Genomic DNA, 16939 nt, shown 5'->3' on the forward strand with positions numbered 1-16939 from the left:
TATTCAACATTCATTGAGTATTCGTTCTGACAAGCAGACACTATGATTCAACATACAGTTGAGGCCAAACGTTTACATACACCTATGCTAAAGACATTCAAATTCAATATTTCACAACTCCACACATTTCATGTTACAGTACATTTCCTGTGTTAAGTCAATTTAGAGTGTGTATGTTATTTCAAGTGGTCATTTCAAAATAATAGCTAAAAGACAGATTTAATTCAGCTTTTATTCCATTTATCAGATTTTCAATGGGTCAAAAGTTTACATACACTTTGTTAGTATTGGTGGCATTGCCTTTTAATTGCTTAACTTCAAATCAAACACTTGGAGTAACCTTCCGTCAGGTCAGGGCTTTGTGATGGCCACTCCAATACCTTCACATTAAGGCATTTTCTTACTACTTTGGGGTATGCTATGGTCATTGTCCTGCTTGAAGAGCCAGTTGTGACCATGTTTTAACTATCTGACTGATGTCTTGAGGTGTTGCTTGCAATCTGTTTTCTGATGTGCACCAATCCCTTGGCATCATCATGTTGGGATGGTGTTCTTTGGATTAAAAGCCTCACACTTTTTTCCTCCATAGATAGCACTGATTATTATGGCCAAACAAATTTTGGTTTCATCTGACTGGAGAACACTCGTCCAAAAGGCTGGCGATCACCTGCAACCTTTTCTGCCTGTATTTTTTGTGCTGGTCTTAGAGTAGGGGTTTCTTCCTTGCATGACACCCGTTCAAGCCATGGTGATGTAGGAACCTCTTAATGGTGAATGTACTGTACATACGTCTTATCATAACCTTTTACCCGATGCCTCCAACTCCTGTACCAGTTCCCCTGTTGTGTTCTTGGGGGTCAGTTGAAACTTTATTTATTTTTATATTTGTACAAATGCTCAGTTGTTGCTCCAGACTTGTTGCTCCGGAGTTGCTTGGATATTCCCATGGTATCAAGGGCAAAAAGGCACTGGCTCTAAATACAGCCACATTTACATTCTATCTAGATGTACAGTATTGTATCTTTAGGTTATGTGTTTGTAAACATTTGGCCTCAACTATATAATGCAATGTTTTGTAATAAATAAATAAATAAATAAATAAATAAAGTATTTAAATCTTTTTCTAGCTTAAATTGACTGAATAATTTGGATAAATAATCCTGATTTTATTATTAAGGAAAATTATAATAATTTCAATATTATTTTTACGGTTCTAGTTTCAAGAATATGTACATTACACAAATTAACAAGCCGGAAGGCTCTCTTTCTAATATTTATAGAAACATTTTTGTGGTAGCAAGGGGCATTGGAAACACAATATTGTTTGCAAACTAAAAGATACGTCTCATATTATTAAATATACTGTACGTAACTGGGAACATTTTGAAAAAAAGAGCTGTTGACTGACTTGTCTATGGACAAGAAGCTACAGTGGTTTTATTTTTCATGTTATTAGTTCAGTTTGAGAACACTGAAATAAATTGCATGGTGTGCTTCATTCCAGATAGACAACTACTGAAGATTATATTAATTTATCACAATTTACTCCAACTTGAAAACTGTGTCTAAGTGGTGAGAAACACTGAGTTCGTAGGAACTATCCAGTCAGAGTAACCCTGAAAGAGAAAACAGGCTCATCTCCTTTAATAATTAATCCCAGTCAGTAAACCATTGAGAAAAAAAAAAATGGAAAAAACTCAGGGAACATGGGGACATGAGTGAGAAAGAAGAAAGGAAAGAATAAAGGTAATACATGCAAATACTAGCCAGGGAGATCTTAATGTATCCATTCTAACCTTTAGTGGGTGTTGATTTAACTGATTAGGTCCTCATCTGGACCGCTGGCTCAGAATAAAACACTATCGAATATCATTATCTACATTACGCCTCTCTCCTCTCCCCTGATTATGCAGTCCTTGGTTTGTGTGACAGTTATTCGGAGTTAAGTCACTCATCAATCAATATTTACCCAGTAAACCTGGGTACTTTGGAAGGCGGGGTTTGTTTAGAGAGACCAAGCATACTTGGAAGGTGAATGAAAACATGGTTGAAGTGCTGGGGCCACCCATCTCAACCCCCCTGCAGTACTTTGTCCCAGACCCCTCCCCCAGCTTCTCATCTTGCATTTCTCAGCGGAGCAGTGACAGAATACACTGCTTTTCATAAGGTGGCCTCTGTGCACTCTTATCAGTGGCAGCTGCAAAACCGATATCTTTGTACTGCCAAAGAGGTGATCAGACAGAAGGACAGGCATTGGTGGCTGTTTTCCATGCTGTAAACACCCAGATTTCATATATCTGCAACAGCCAAGTGAGTTCTTTAGTTGTACTAGAGCAGTCAAGCTAATAATGAAAAGGAGAGTGAAAAATAACATGGATAAAAACAGTGGGTCAGACCGCATGAGTAATACACAGGGTACAATGTGGTCTGTAGTCCCTGTTAGGGACAATTAACTACAATTCTCTGAGACCTTGACTGTGACCTGTTTAACCCGCACCTAATGTATTTTGCTTTTAAATTCAGGTGACTCTTGGTCATAAAGAGGGAGTATAAAATACGAATGTGAACTTGCCTGGTGCACAATTCAACAGTACAGCAGAGAGGTCACAGGCTTATTCCACACAATAGCTATAACAAAAGCACAACAGCTGATCTGTGAGAGGCGAGGAGGTGACAAAACAGTTAAAGAATGCTGCTGGCTAGAGGCTAGCAATCAGCAGATGTAGACAAAGGGTTTTGTGACAAGAATAACGCGCTCTCCCTCCCTTTCTCGAACTGTCTTTCTCTCTCCCGTCTTCCAAGGGAGTCTTCTCCTTGACATTGTCTTCTGTTTCGCAGTCAGCATTTTACTGCCACTTTATAGCAAGAACATGAGTTAAATTCCCTAATGCAATACATACATGCAAGAAAAAGTTACCTCTAGGCAGAAGGCAAGAGGTCAAAACTTGAGGCTTTTACCTTTACTTAAGATGTAATGAAATCCAAACAAGTCCATTGTTTTTCTTTTTTCAGGACACTTAACTTCGGTTTTATTTAGCTATTTAAGTCACTATTATATTACTGTTGGGGGCACGGTGGCTTAGTGGTTTGCACGTTTGCCTCCAGGGTTGGGGGTCCGTTCTGTGTGTGTGGAGTTTGAATGTTCTCCCCGCGATTCAGGGGTTTTCTCCAGATACTCCCGTTTCCTCCCCAGTACAAAGACATGCATTGTAGGCTGATTGTCATTTCCAAATTGTTTGATTGGGTGTTTGTGTGTGTGTGTGAGATTGTGCCCTGTGATGCCCGTCCAGGGTGTCCCCCACCTCATGTCCCGAGTTTCCTGGGATACGCTCCAGGCTCCCCATGACCCTGTGCAGGAGTAAGGGGTAAGGGGTACGAAAACGGATGGATATTACTGTTGCTATGGTCATTTCCGCACACTGTAGACTAGCCTATATAATTCCTTTCTGTACATAATTCTTAGTCATTTTTACATAATTGGTGATTATTGTGATACAGCGGGTAGTGATGATGCCTCACAGCTTCAGGGTTCAGGATTCAATCCTTTTGCACATTCTGCTCATGTCCCTGTTGGTTTTAGGTTGCAGCAGTATATATTCTTGGTATTTTTGTGACCATCTGCGCAGGCAGTGACCAGGCACAGGGTGGCACAATTGTACAAAGCGATTGGGTTAAAATGAATGGTTACCAATGGGTATCTCATTAGGTATAGGGTGTGTGTGTGTGTGTGTGTGTGTGTGTGTGTGTGTGTGTGTGTGTGTGTGTGTGTGTGTGTGTGTGTGTGTGTGTGTGTGTGTGTGTGTGTGTGTGTGTGTGTGTGTGTGTGTGTGTGTGTGTGTGTGTGTGTGTGTGTGTGTGTGTGTGTGTGAGATCAAATGATCTAATCAGAGGCTCTATTTCCTACTAAGAACCAAGTAAGTGTGCAATGTGTGACATTGTATGAATATGATTTTAAACAAAAGGTTGTAATAGACTGTTCTGCAAGAGACACCGCTCAAATATGCATCTGAAAGGTGTTCAGTGTGAATTGCCTTTAAAACACACAGAGACAATGGCACTATGGAACTTGTAACACACAAATGAAAAGGCGAGATTGTGGTGAAATAACCATATAAAAGAAACTGTGTAATAGAAATAACTGTTCATTTTCATTTTCATTTCATTTACAACAAATGTATTTAACTGATGTGAGTCTCTTAAGAGAGCAATACATTTGATGGGCATGGTATAATAATTTGTTATATATATATATATATATATATATATATATATATATATATATATATATATATATATATATATATATATATATATATATGTGTGTGTGTGTGTGTGTGTGTGTGTGTGTGTATAGTTTTTTTTAAACTCATAATGACATCAGCAGTCTGATTCATTGACTAGTCGTGGCTGAGTTATTTACAGAGCTACTATTTTTTAGTAACACGTTACTGTATTTTAATTACTTTTTCTGATAACGCAGAAATGTAACACAATACATTTTAAATGTACATAATTTGATTACAGTTACTAATGTCAATAAAATTCCGTTACTTGCATTACAAGTATTATTAAGAAAACAATTTTAAGTAAAATGCATTTTTAAAATAAATCACGTTTTGCACGGCTGCGTAACCCGGCCTTGGCATTGGCGGCTGTAGCCCCGAAGATTTCTTCTTTAGCCCAGAATAATTCTCCATTTAGGGCAGTTTGTCACTACATAACTGATTGTCAGTAAAAGAAGAACGCCTGTAATTTTATATCTTCAGTGAACGGAGGCGAGACCAATCAAACAGAATTTACAGGAAAATACATGGAAACACTCGTGTCTTATTGGCTGACAGTCTTTCAATTCTGCCAAATGCTAGCTCATACAGTCAGTGTGAGGAAACATGAATATACGCTGATTTTTTATTTTTTTTAAACCTGTAAAGTGGTTGAAACTGAAACAGTAACATCCTCTCAAACTGAGCAGGAAAACAAAGTATGTAAATGTCTATATGAGTTCCAGTTTACGTGAACATGATATGAGCAGAGCATAAGGAAAGATAATGTACTTTGCATGGGCACTGTAGCAGCTAAACCCATACAATAATAGCTTAGCTGTGCCTCCCCTTAGCTAGTGACACTAAACTAGCCTAGCTAGAAAAGTTTTATATTTTATCTGTCTGGTAGTCCTACAAACAGTGACAACACCCAAGGCAAGTTTTATGATAAATCAAACTTTTTCTGATCATGCTGAACATAACAGAGTCTCGCTTTGTAGTGTATTTTTGTAGGTTTGATAGGTTTTGAAAGTAACTTGAAAGCAAAGTAATTAGTAATCTGATTACATTTTACATGCAGTAATCAGTAATGTAATCAAATTACAATTTTAAAGTAGTAATTAGTCATCTGTACTGGATTACTTTTTTTGAGTAACTAACCCAACACTGGTTACAGGTACCAGTGGGTACCTGGGTTAGCACGTTTGCCTCACACCTCCAGGGTCGGGGGTTCGATTCCCACCGTGGCCCTGTGTGTGTGCGGAGTTTGCATGTTCTCCCTGTACTCTGGTTTCCTCCCCAGTCCAAAGACATGCATGGTAGGCTGATTGGTGTGTGTGATTGTGTGCCCTGCGATGGATTGGCACCCTATCCAGGGTGTACCCTGCCTTGTGCCCGATGCTCCCTGGGATAGGCTCCAGGTTTCCCCATGACCCTGAGAAGGATAAGTGGTATAGAATATGGATGGATAATTGGGTACAATGCAAGCAATATTTGTATAATCCTTTTCTAGATTCACTCACCTGGTACTAAAATACTCAATAATTTGACACAAAACCGGCAATAGTGTAGACCAAACTAGACCTAAACTGTTCTTTATAGAGTTAACATTACATCTTTAGAGTACTGATTTAGAACTGTGATTAAATTTGACTGCTTCTTTGTAAAAGTTATCTTGATATAAGGAAGTAATGCCGTACCTTCCTCTCCTATTCGTATCCTACTTGTGCTCCTGAGTGTGTGTAAATTTAAGATGTCACATAAGATGTCTATCTAATGTAAACATCCATTGATCCATTTCATATCATTTGTATGAATTACGTCAATTTTGTATATATGGAGTACACTGTCAAATTTAAATGGGTTATTTATGTACATTTACAGCATTTAGCAGATGCCCTTATCCAGAGCGACTTACTTAAAGTGCTTTGTCGTCTCCATTAAAAACATATCCTATGAATAGGAACTAAGAATACCATTATGAATATTTTGTGAAACTCAGTGATTTTATATTATTGATATTACTTAAAGAATATGAAACATAAAAAATTATGACCAAAGAAATGTCACCGGATAAATGGAGGAGGGTCTGTCTGTTCATAGCCATAAGCTGTAAACAAATGCCTCAGCCTCAACTGAAGATGTAGTGCATACCGCACTTATGAGGGAAAGGATGTTTAAAAACTGGTATGATTTTGAATACTGAGGATGGAGCTGTACTCTGCCCCATCCCCATTTTATGTGACATTCATTTATCAGCCAAGAGGGTTTGGCAAGCCCTTTGCCTACAAGAGCTGTCCCGGTGACCACTAACCTTGGTATGTCCTGACACTCATGATGAGTGTCTGCAGAACACAGTAGGCAAGCTGGCTGCTATGTCAAGTCTTTATTGTGTACTGCCAAGGATGGGGACAGTCAGTATAATCAGACAAAGGAGCCTGAAGACTGTATACAGTACCTCAGGAAAAGGAGATTAACCTCTCTCTCCTTCCCCCATTTAATCCCCATATAATCATGCCATAGGAGAAACCAGGAGAGGAACACAGAAATTATTGTACTGAACTGTGCAAAATGTCAACTAAAGTACAGTCATAGAAAGTGTAGTGTAATTAAATCCATTGAAACAAGCAGGCCATCCAAAATGACTACATTATACCTTTATCCACTTTATTTGTCTGACAATTTTAAATGAACTATTTACAGCTATGCTCAGGTCAGGCAGTTGTATTAATGGTTAATACCATTAATGGTTAATACCAGCTGTATTAATGGTAACCCATTAGTCAAGGTCTTCTAAACCTGATGACTGTATTTAAAACATTCAATGGAAAAAAACGTGAGAATACTTACAATCACATGGACGGCATGCTTTATTCTTATACTGTATCTGGTTCAGAAGCAATATTCAGGGTGTGATCAATTGAAACACTAGACTATTTGATTTTAACTCTACAACACAGAATCAGAACACAGTGTCATCAGTTTTCAACAGTATTTGCCTGTAAACGTCAGAGAGAAATGAGTGTGTATCAAAGACGTTTTTTTTTTTTTTTTTGTCTTTCATTCATAAAATAACCTGAATCAATCTAACTATAGACCACATTTTTTTAGCTACTTCATGCCCCTGGAGTCCGTTAATTCATTCATAGAAATGCCGGCCTTCTGATCATGTGCAAGAGAATTTTCTGCGCAGTCTCTACTACTCATAATCTCACAGTGTTAGATAAATCAGTGTATTTGTTGTTAAATTTAACTGCTCTAAGAATAGTGAAATGCTGGCAGTATTGTAACATTTAAAAAAAAAAGTTTTGGTTTGAGCCAAATTTCTAAACAATGGTTTAAATTACACACTTTCCACATATGCATATGCGCACATGATGCAAATGTTTGCGTCTTTTATGAAGTTCAATTTTACCCATGTCATCGGCGGATTCTGTACATTTTCACAACTGTACAGGCAAAGCAATGCAATTGTAAAACATGGGTCAATTGTAATACCACTCATAATCACTGTAAATGTGCATGTACATCAAGAAAAATCAATGTTAAACCCACATACATTAATTACTCTGTGTGATTTTACCCTCAAAGGCGGCTTGGAAGATATTAAGTAATTACAGTAGCTCATTAGATGTCCATGAATCACATGCAGATCAATCACTCATTTAAACATGTATTGAAATCGATTATTGTAGCAAGGCATAAATCCTTTTTTTTTGTTGTTTTGGTTTGTTTTCATTTTGTTTGTTATATCATAGCAACCATTAATACTCTGGCATGGTACACTGTATGGTTACTGTGGTTTAATCAGAATGCAGAGTTAACAAAGGAGACATGGCTGAAACTTTATTACCAACATTACCAATATTAGAAGAAAAAAATAGAAAGATAAGCCAGTAATCAATATTTAAAATCTTATAAACGTCACTGGTAATTTCTGGTTATGGTAAATAGTAAGCTGACTCCAATCAACATTTATAAATATTAATAAACTCTGCAGTGAAAGTTCTAGTGTGACTTCCAAAACATATATATTTTTATGATTAACCAGTTGTGGGATAAACAGACTTGCCGTTTCACAAGAAAAAAATTGAACACTCCGCACCATTTTTCCGTTCTTAAATCCAATGGATTGTAGAAAAAATAAAACTAAACAGAAAAATAAGTATTTGGAAGAAATAAAGATCATATGCAATCTAACTGTAATTCTTTGAGATGAATTGGATAGTTAACTGGGTATTTCACTTAATCATCAGATTACCAGAATAAAGCGGTTACTGAAGATGAATGAATGAATGAACGAATGAAAGAAAGAAAAAAGCAAGGAATGTAGGTTGAGATCTTATTCTAGTTACATATTTCGCATTTGTTCTGTGAACACCAGTTAACCGCAAGGGTTTATCCTGGATATCCTCTCATGTGCGTGTACACCATATCAAAACCTCCCACAAAGTCAAACCGTGACAGTGATGTAACACTTACTATAAATACCCAAGGCACCAATACTTTGGTTCCTTGAACATACTCTGCAAACTCCTACTGAGGCAGCAGAGGTTCCAAATGACAGTTACGTATTCTGTGTTCATTCAATTCAATTCAATTCAATTCAATTTTATTAGTATAGCGCTTTTTACAATAGACATTGTCTCAAAGCAGTTTTACAGAAATATCAACATGGTATACAGATATTAAAGGTGTGAATTTATCCCAACTGAGCAAGCCACTGAGTGGCGACGGTGGCAAGGAAAAACTCCCTAAGATGTTTTAAGAGGAAGAAACCTTGAGAGGAACCCGACTCAGTAGGGAACCCATCCTCATCTGGGTAACAACAGTTAGTGTGAAAAAGTTCATTATGGATTTATATGAAGTCTGTATGGCGTTAGGAGCAGCCGTAGTCCCAGCAGTCTGGAATTAAAGAAGATTTGAGCTCCATCCAGAGGCAGAAAGGATCTGGATCTCTAGTATCTCCATAAATTCGTGTGGGGCTCGGCGAAAGGAGAGAGGGAGAAAAAACATTATTATGACTGCAAAGTAGTAGAACAGAATCTAGTCAGGGTAGGCTTGAGTAAACAAATACGTTTTAAGCTTAGACTTAAACACTGAGACTGTGTCTGAGTCCCGAACACTAATAGGAAGACTGTTCCATAACTGTGGGGCTCTATAAGAGAAAGCTCTTCCCCCTGCTGTAGCCTTCATTATTCGAGGTACGATATTATCAATACTGCATTGGCTCCCAGTAAAGCTCTTCCCCCAGCTGTAGCCTTCATTATTCGAGGTACCGTCAAATAGCCTGCATCTTTTGACATAAGTAGGCGTGGCGGACCATATAAAACCAAAAGGTCGCTTAGATATTGTGGCGCGAGACCATTTAGTGCTTTATAGGTTAATAAAAGTATTTTATAATTAATGCGAGATTTTACTGGGAGCCAGTGCAGTATTGATAATATCGGTGTGATATGGTCGTATCTTCTAGTTCTAGTCAGGACTCTAGCAGCTGCATTCTGGACTAACTGGAGCTTATTTATATTCCTACTGGAACATCCAGACAGTATGGCATTACAGTAATCTAATCTAGAGGTGACGAATGCATGAACTAGTATTTCCGCATCATGTAGTGACAATATGTTTCTTATTTTAGAAATATTTCTGAGATGAAAGAAGGCTATCCTAGTAATATTATCTACATGAGCATCAAATGATAGGCTGGAGTCAATAATCACTCCAAGGTCTTTAACTGCTGTACATGATGAAACAGAAAGACCATCCAGAGTAATCATGTGATCAGAAAGAATACTTCTAGCTACACGTGGGCCTAATAAAAGTATTTCTGTTTTATCAGAATTAAGTAGAAGGAAGTTAATTAACATCCAATGTCTAATGTCCTTTACACAATCCTCAACTTTACTAAGCTTCTGTCTGTCCTCTGGCTTCGCTGAAACATACAACTGTGTATCATCAGCATAACAGTGGAATTCCATGTTTACGAATAATTTGACCTAGGGGTAGCATATATAAAGTAAAGAGCAGTGGGCCTAAAACAGAACCCTGTGGAACTCCAAAAGTAACCTCATTACGCATGGAGAAATCACCATTTACATCTACGAACTGATAACGATCGCTCAGATAAGACCTGAGCCAGGAGAGGACTGTTCCCTTAATACCAACAACATTTTCTAATCTATCAAGTAGAATAGTGTGATCTATAGTATCAAAAGCTGCACTAAGGTCGAGTAACACAAGCAGCGAGACACAACCCTGATCGTAAGTCAGTAGAAGGTCCTTTACTACTTTAACTAACGCTGTCTCTGTGCTATGATGAGGTCTACATCCTGACTGATACATTTCATGAATGTTATTCCTATCTAAGTACGAGCATAACTGCTTTGCTACAACCTTTTCTAAAATCTTAGAGATGAAGGGGAGATTTGATATTGGTCTATAGTTGGACAATTGAGACGGGTCAAGATCAGGTTTTTTAATCAAGGGTTTAATAACTGCTAATTTAAGTGATTTAGGTACATAGCCAGTGCTTAGGGAAGAATTGATTATACTTAGAAGTGGTTCAATTACTCCTGGACAAATCTGTTTAAACAAACATGTAGGTACGGGATCTAGTATGCAAGTTGATGAATTGGCTGAAGAGATTAATGTAGCTAGTTCGGTCTCTCTAAGCGGAGCAAAACACTCTAAGCATTGATCTGATATTGCTACATTGTCATGTAATGGGTTTGTTACAGTACTGTCCAGTTTTAATTTAATGGCCTGTATTTCACGTCTAATATTTTCAACCTTATCAATGAAAAATTTCATGAAATCTTCACTGCTATGTAATGATTGAGTGTTTCTCTCTGTAGTGGTTTTATTCCTAGTTAATTTTGCTACTGTGTTGAAACTTTGCTACTTTGCTACACAGTTTGCTACTGTGTTCATAAGACCACACCACCATGTTGACCTTCCACAATCTGGAGAACTATATGGGAGCTTCAACACAGACACCCTGGGGCAGCACACCTCTCCGTAATGCCCATGAGGTACATCACAGCAGGACTGGGATGTTCCTAGACAGTTCATATCCAGTTCTAGCCAGATTATTAGCCTACCTGTCACCCAGGGGTCTAACCTCTGCTTAGACAGAGGAGCACCCTGTGTCTTTGCACTGAGGCAAATGAATAACTGGTCTGATGAATGAATGGCTGCCATGTTGTTCAAGTAGTACCATAAGACACATATTGCACACATTAAGGAAAGCTCTGCAGATTGACTTTCATAGAACACTGTGATGTCGATTGCCTGGTTCACAAATTTGGGATACATAAATGAAGGATGTGGGAACATATATAGCAGGCAATGAGACTGCATCTACTGCATCCCAGAGGGCTGTTTAGTTCCTAGCAGAGAACCACACTCAACAGTGAACTTGGCAAAGAGATCCATTTGTGCCTCTCTATGCACGCATCACTCACAAGAATCATCACATTTACACAGGGCCTCTGTTTAAAGCGTCCTAGATGAAAGATACGTCCAAAAGTGTTTGGTTCCAAAATAATCTGCTTTAAGACAGCTGTTAACCGGAAATAATGTGGACGTGGATGCCAAAAATTAAACATTGTGGGTTTTTTTTTTTTTTTTAATCTTTAAAAGACAACCCTGTTAGCCCATCAATACCAGCTGCCCCTGCTGATATACACCAGACCATGAAGGCCTTGGTAAATCTAGCTGATGAGTTTAATCATGTGTGTTAAATGAAGGCAGAATGCTGTGACTTTAGTTTTTTATATATTTTTTTTTTGATGGTGGTGCTGCAGTGAAGCACAACTGCATAATGGGACTAAAACGCAAACATAGGCTGTAATTTAGTGATATTTCTGCATGCAACATGTTGGTTGATTTGTACAGTTGAGGTCAAAAGTTTACATACACCTACTCTAAAGACATTCAACCTCAATGTTTCACAATTCCAAACATTTCATGTTACCATACATTTCCTTTGTTAAGTCAATTAGGGTATCTAATTTATTTCCATAAAAGGCCATTTCAAAATAATAGCTGAGAAATTAATTTCAGCGTTTATTCTCTATATCATATTTTCAGTGGATCAAAAGCTTGCATGCACTTTGTTAGTATTTGGTGACATTGCCTTTTAATTGCTTGAACTTGAATCAAAATCTTGGTGTAGCCACAAGCCTCTCACAACCCTCTGCCAGAATTTTTTCCCATTTCTACTGACAAAACTGGTATGACCCAGTTTGGTTTGTGGGCCTCTTTGCTCAGATATGCTTTTTCAGATCCATCCACAAATTTTCTCTGGGATTCAGGTCAGGGCTTTGTGTTGACCACTTCAATATTTTCACTTTGTTTTTTGTTACATTGTTGTAACAAAAAAATTTCCAGGAGCATCATTGTCCTGCTGGAAGACCCAGTTGCAACCATGTTGTAACTTTCTGGTTGATTTTCCTCTATACATAGTGCTGATCATTATGGCCAAACAGTTGAATTTTTGTTTAATCTGACAAATTCTCTCTAAGAGAACACTCCTCTAAAAATTCTTCATCCTGGTGGCAAACTGCCAACTTTAATCTTGCTTCCTTGCATGACAGCCTTTCAGGCCATAGCAACGGGACATCCACTCTTAATGGTGGATGTACCTACTTTGGTACATGATTCCTCCAACACCTTCACCTTTGTTGTTGTCTTGGGCTTCAGTTGAACCTTTTGGATCAAAGTTTATTGTTCCCTGGGAATTTTTTTTTTTTATCTCCATGCTGAACGATGTCTTTGTGGTCCCAACATGTTTGTACAGATACTTGTGGAACCTTCAGTTGTTTGGAAATTGCTCCTAAGGAGGAGCTAGACTTGTTTTGGGTTTTTTTCTGAGGTCTTGGCTGAGTTGCTTGTCTTGAAAGGTCCAACCACAGATGCATTCCCAATAAACTCATAATTATGACAATTGGCTCATCAGAAGCTTCTAAACGTTATTACATCAATTTCTGGAATCTTCCAGACTGTTTAAAGAGACAGTCAACTTCATGTAAACATTTGACCCACTGGTATTCTGATATAGTTAATTAAAGCTTAAATAAATCTGTCTCTAATCAGTTGCTTTAAAATTACCTTTGATGTGAACAAAGTATAGGCCCTAATTGGCTTGTCAAAAAAAAAGAAATGTATGGTAACATGGAATGTGTAAAGTTGTGAAAAACTGAGATTGAATATGTTTAGCCTTGGTGAATTTTAAAAAAACGTTTGTTCTCAGCTGTAAGTGTAGGCCTTTTAATGTAATGGAAAATATATTGTATTAATTAAATACAGTTCAAATAGTTAAAAGAATTAACATATTAAAGCAATCCTGATAGTTGGGTTCTACACATAACGAATTGTGGTCATTTTAACTCAATATTTATGTTATATACTGACCCAGCACTGGGTTACAGAAATTACCCAAATTGGGGTACATTTAACCCCAAATTATTTAGAATGCATCCAATCATTTTCGGCATACTTTGGACTCGGGATACTGTTGTCCCTCTTACCTTATTTGGTATATTATCCAACTCCATTTTACTTTGCTTTGGTTACTTGGGACATGGGATTGAAACTTAATATATTTATTAATGTCATTTCCTCCTTGTCTCCGTGTATCAGCAGGTTCCGGAACGATTTCTGGAAGTGGCGCAGATCACATTACGGGAGTTTTTCAATGCTATTGTGGCAGGCAAAGATGTTGATCCTTCCTGGAAGAAGGCCATATACAAGGTCATCTGCAAGCTGGACAGTGAGGTCCCAGAGATTTTTAAATCTCCCAACTGTCTGCAGGAGCTTCTGCATGAGTAAAAACTGGTATTGCCTAGTACTTAACAACTTCACTCTCCCCCAGAGATTCATTCATTTCTGTATGAAAATTAAGGTAGCATTTTTAAATTTTTAAATTCCAGCTACTTTGTTGGCTGTTTGTGCTTCTTTGTCTAAAACAAATAAGTCTGATAGTTTTGACTGCATTAATCTTAGTCAATTCCTTGCTCCTGTCTGTATAAAGGGCGTTGCTATATTTACCACAAGATGGTAAACTAATAGATGGTACCCAAGAAATCTCTCCAATTTTCTGGGCATTTTGTTAATAGTTTGTTTCATGCCAGAATGTTTGCAATGTGTGATTAAATTTTTAGCTGTATAGATGTGATTATTATTTATGAATAATATAATTATTACTATTAATGTTATTAATGCTTGCAAAAACACTTGTGGTATTCTTGTTTCTCATGGCATTGCTGAATAAATTATACTTTGAATAAAAACGATTAAGGGAGTATATTTTTAGGTTTATCATTCAACACTGCTAAAATGTTATTGCGTCTAATTTGACAGCGTTGGGGCTAAACAAGGTGGCCTACTCATAAGCAACACAACCATTGGATACCAGCATTAGTCCAGTTGGGCACTTTTCCCTGAGAATCCCCCATTTGCCAGTAAAGGCATTTTATCCCATGTACTCAGTAAAATAAAATATGTAAACAGATGCTCATGCATAGATTAATAGACTGATAGAGAAACACAAGCTCACAAAAGTCAAACACATTTTGAGGCTTAAACCAAGGGAGTACTAAATGTAAACCCGTATAAACATTTTTTTATTTAATAGATCACTTTGTAATCAACACCAGCAACTGTAATAATTTTGGCTTATCATTCAACATTGTTACAGGCATCTGTCATTCAAATAAGCAAGAAGACATTTTTTAAATAATTTTGGAATTGACACAGACAATTTCAGAAATTGAGGCTGGGGTTTCCTTTGGACCATTCCAAAATTGACCATTCAGGAAAATATGATCTTCAAATTTCGTGTGCAATCATCTCTAAATCAAGTAAACGGAAATTTGAAGCCCATAAAATCAATTTGCTCTGAGAATCATATGTATTGGCAAAATTAATTTAATTAACAAAAATGCAGGTCCACACAAATTGTCTGGGGGGAACAACAAACCTGGTGATTGGGTGTATGAGTGTAAAAAGTGATGCTTGATTCTTGTGCCAGACTGTCTGCTGCAATATGCACAATTAATCTAGAAACATAATAAAACCATAAAAAGTCAAAGTTAAAAACTAAGAAATACTACATTTTTGTAGTAATTGTGATATTTTTTTCTAACAATTCACATATGATTTTCTAGTAGATAATAAAATGCATATGTAAGTAGGTATTTAGGTAGTACTAAAAAATTTAAGAAAATGTCAGTGATTCAACTGTACTTACTAAATGGAGGCTATGACCAGACCACATAAATTGGTCTACACAAAGTCATAAGCCTCCATCTCCAATCCCTGAAGGCCATGGCTAATCTTTCAGCACGATTTACTGCTAAACTGTGCTACATTAGAGTCCCAGGACCGAGGTCACTTCAGTCAGGATCAGGACCAACCGGGGAGACACCACAGAAACGTAACTATGCTTTGACTTTATGTGTAACTTGCATGCGTCCTTCTTGAGTGTTGACATGGTAGTTTAGCTATAATTAGTTTGTTATGTAGATCAACACTTTTGCCCACTTGACATAATAAGATCCAAATAACTGCCTACACTTTCTGGTTGTCTGTCATTAAGCTTCATTCCACTCATTATCCAATTGTCAATCAATTATTTTCACTACATTTGTACAGATATTCCGTTGGCACATATTTTGTACTATATTGATGCATACAATTACTCTTCTTCTAATTAAACTTTGTGCATTTTACTCGTGTGTGTGGTTCCCTCTGGTCGTCACTAGGTGATAGTATATTCACGGCCGTGAATACGTTTGATCCAGGACATACAGCAGAAGAACTGTTTCAGGGCAACTGTACATTTTTCAATTTTACACTGGGACAAATAACTGAAGTCCTTTGTGTTACCTTTGTGTTAACAACCATACTATCTATGTTACTAGTATTTGCATGTGTGAAGACAAGCATTTGCGGACATTAAACTAGTGCTCCTACCTCAGTCTTCTACCTCAGGCCGATCTTGTTTGGTTGTACTCTAGCTTCCTCTCCCAGTCCAAAGACATGCGTTGTAGACTGATTGGCATTTCCAAATTGTCCATAGTGTGTGAATGTGTGTGCGATTGTGCATTGCACTGGATTGGCACCCCATCCAGGGTGTCCCCTGCCTTGTGCCCCGAGTTCCCTGGGATAGGATCCAGGCTACCCCCAACCCCCCCTCCCCCCGGGACCCTGTGTAGGATAAGCGGTATGGAAAATAGATGGATGGATGCCAGAATTGTGTTTTAAAATTGCAGGTTTATGTGATGTAAAAAAAAAAAAAAAAATGTAACCAGTATGAATCATATCAGATCTTTTCCCATGATTTAATCTTATATAAAACCAATAAATTCAAGTGAAAAACAAATAGAAATGTTTTAGGGAAAAAAGAAAAGGTTTACACTAACCTGTGTGCACTCTTTTATATTTGGACATCTGACTGTGCTCAAAATTAACCAATCACATTCAAACTCATGTTCAAAAATAATTATCATACACCTGTCATCACTGAAGGATTTGGATTAAACCCAAATAAAGATCAGCTGTTTCTGTAAGATTTTTTATCATCTTCTTGGTTTCATTGGACCGCTGAAGCCATGGTCCGCAAAGAGTTTACAAAGCAAGCTCCAATCAGGAGATGGGTACAAAAGTATTTAAAA

General features: G+C 37.5%; 1 protein-coding gene across 2 annotated transcripts in view; it reads left to right on the forward strand.

The window, feature by feature from the left end:
• prox1a (prospero homeobox 1a) overlaps positions 1–14554 on the forward strand; it is a 38565-nt gene extending 24011 nt beyond the window's left edge. Inside the window, exon 5 of one of the 2 annotated variants that reach the window (XM_053682698.1) lies at positions 13905–14554. In XM_053682698.1, the coding sequence (XP_053538673.1) occupies positions 13905–14093 (189 nt within the window). In that variant the 3' untranslated portion in view covers positions 14094–14554. The remainder of the gene's footprint in view (positions 1–13904) is intronic. The other variant, XM_053682699.1, reaches the window with a different exon arrangement.
• The last annotated feature ends 2385 nt before the right edge of the window (positions 14555–16939 follow it).

This window comes from Ictalurus punctatus, chromosome 9 (genome assembly GCF_001660625.3).
Source record: "Ictalurus punctatus breed USDA103 chromosome 9, Coco_2.0, whole genome shotgun sequence".
Classification (NCBI taxonomy): domain Eukaryota; kingdom Metazoa; phylum Chordata; class Actinopteri; order Siluriformes; family Ictaluridae; genus Ictalurus; species Ictalurus punctatus.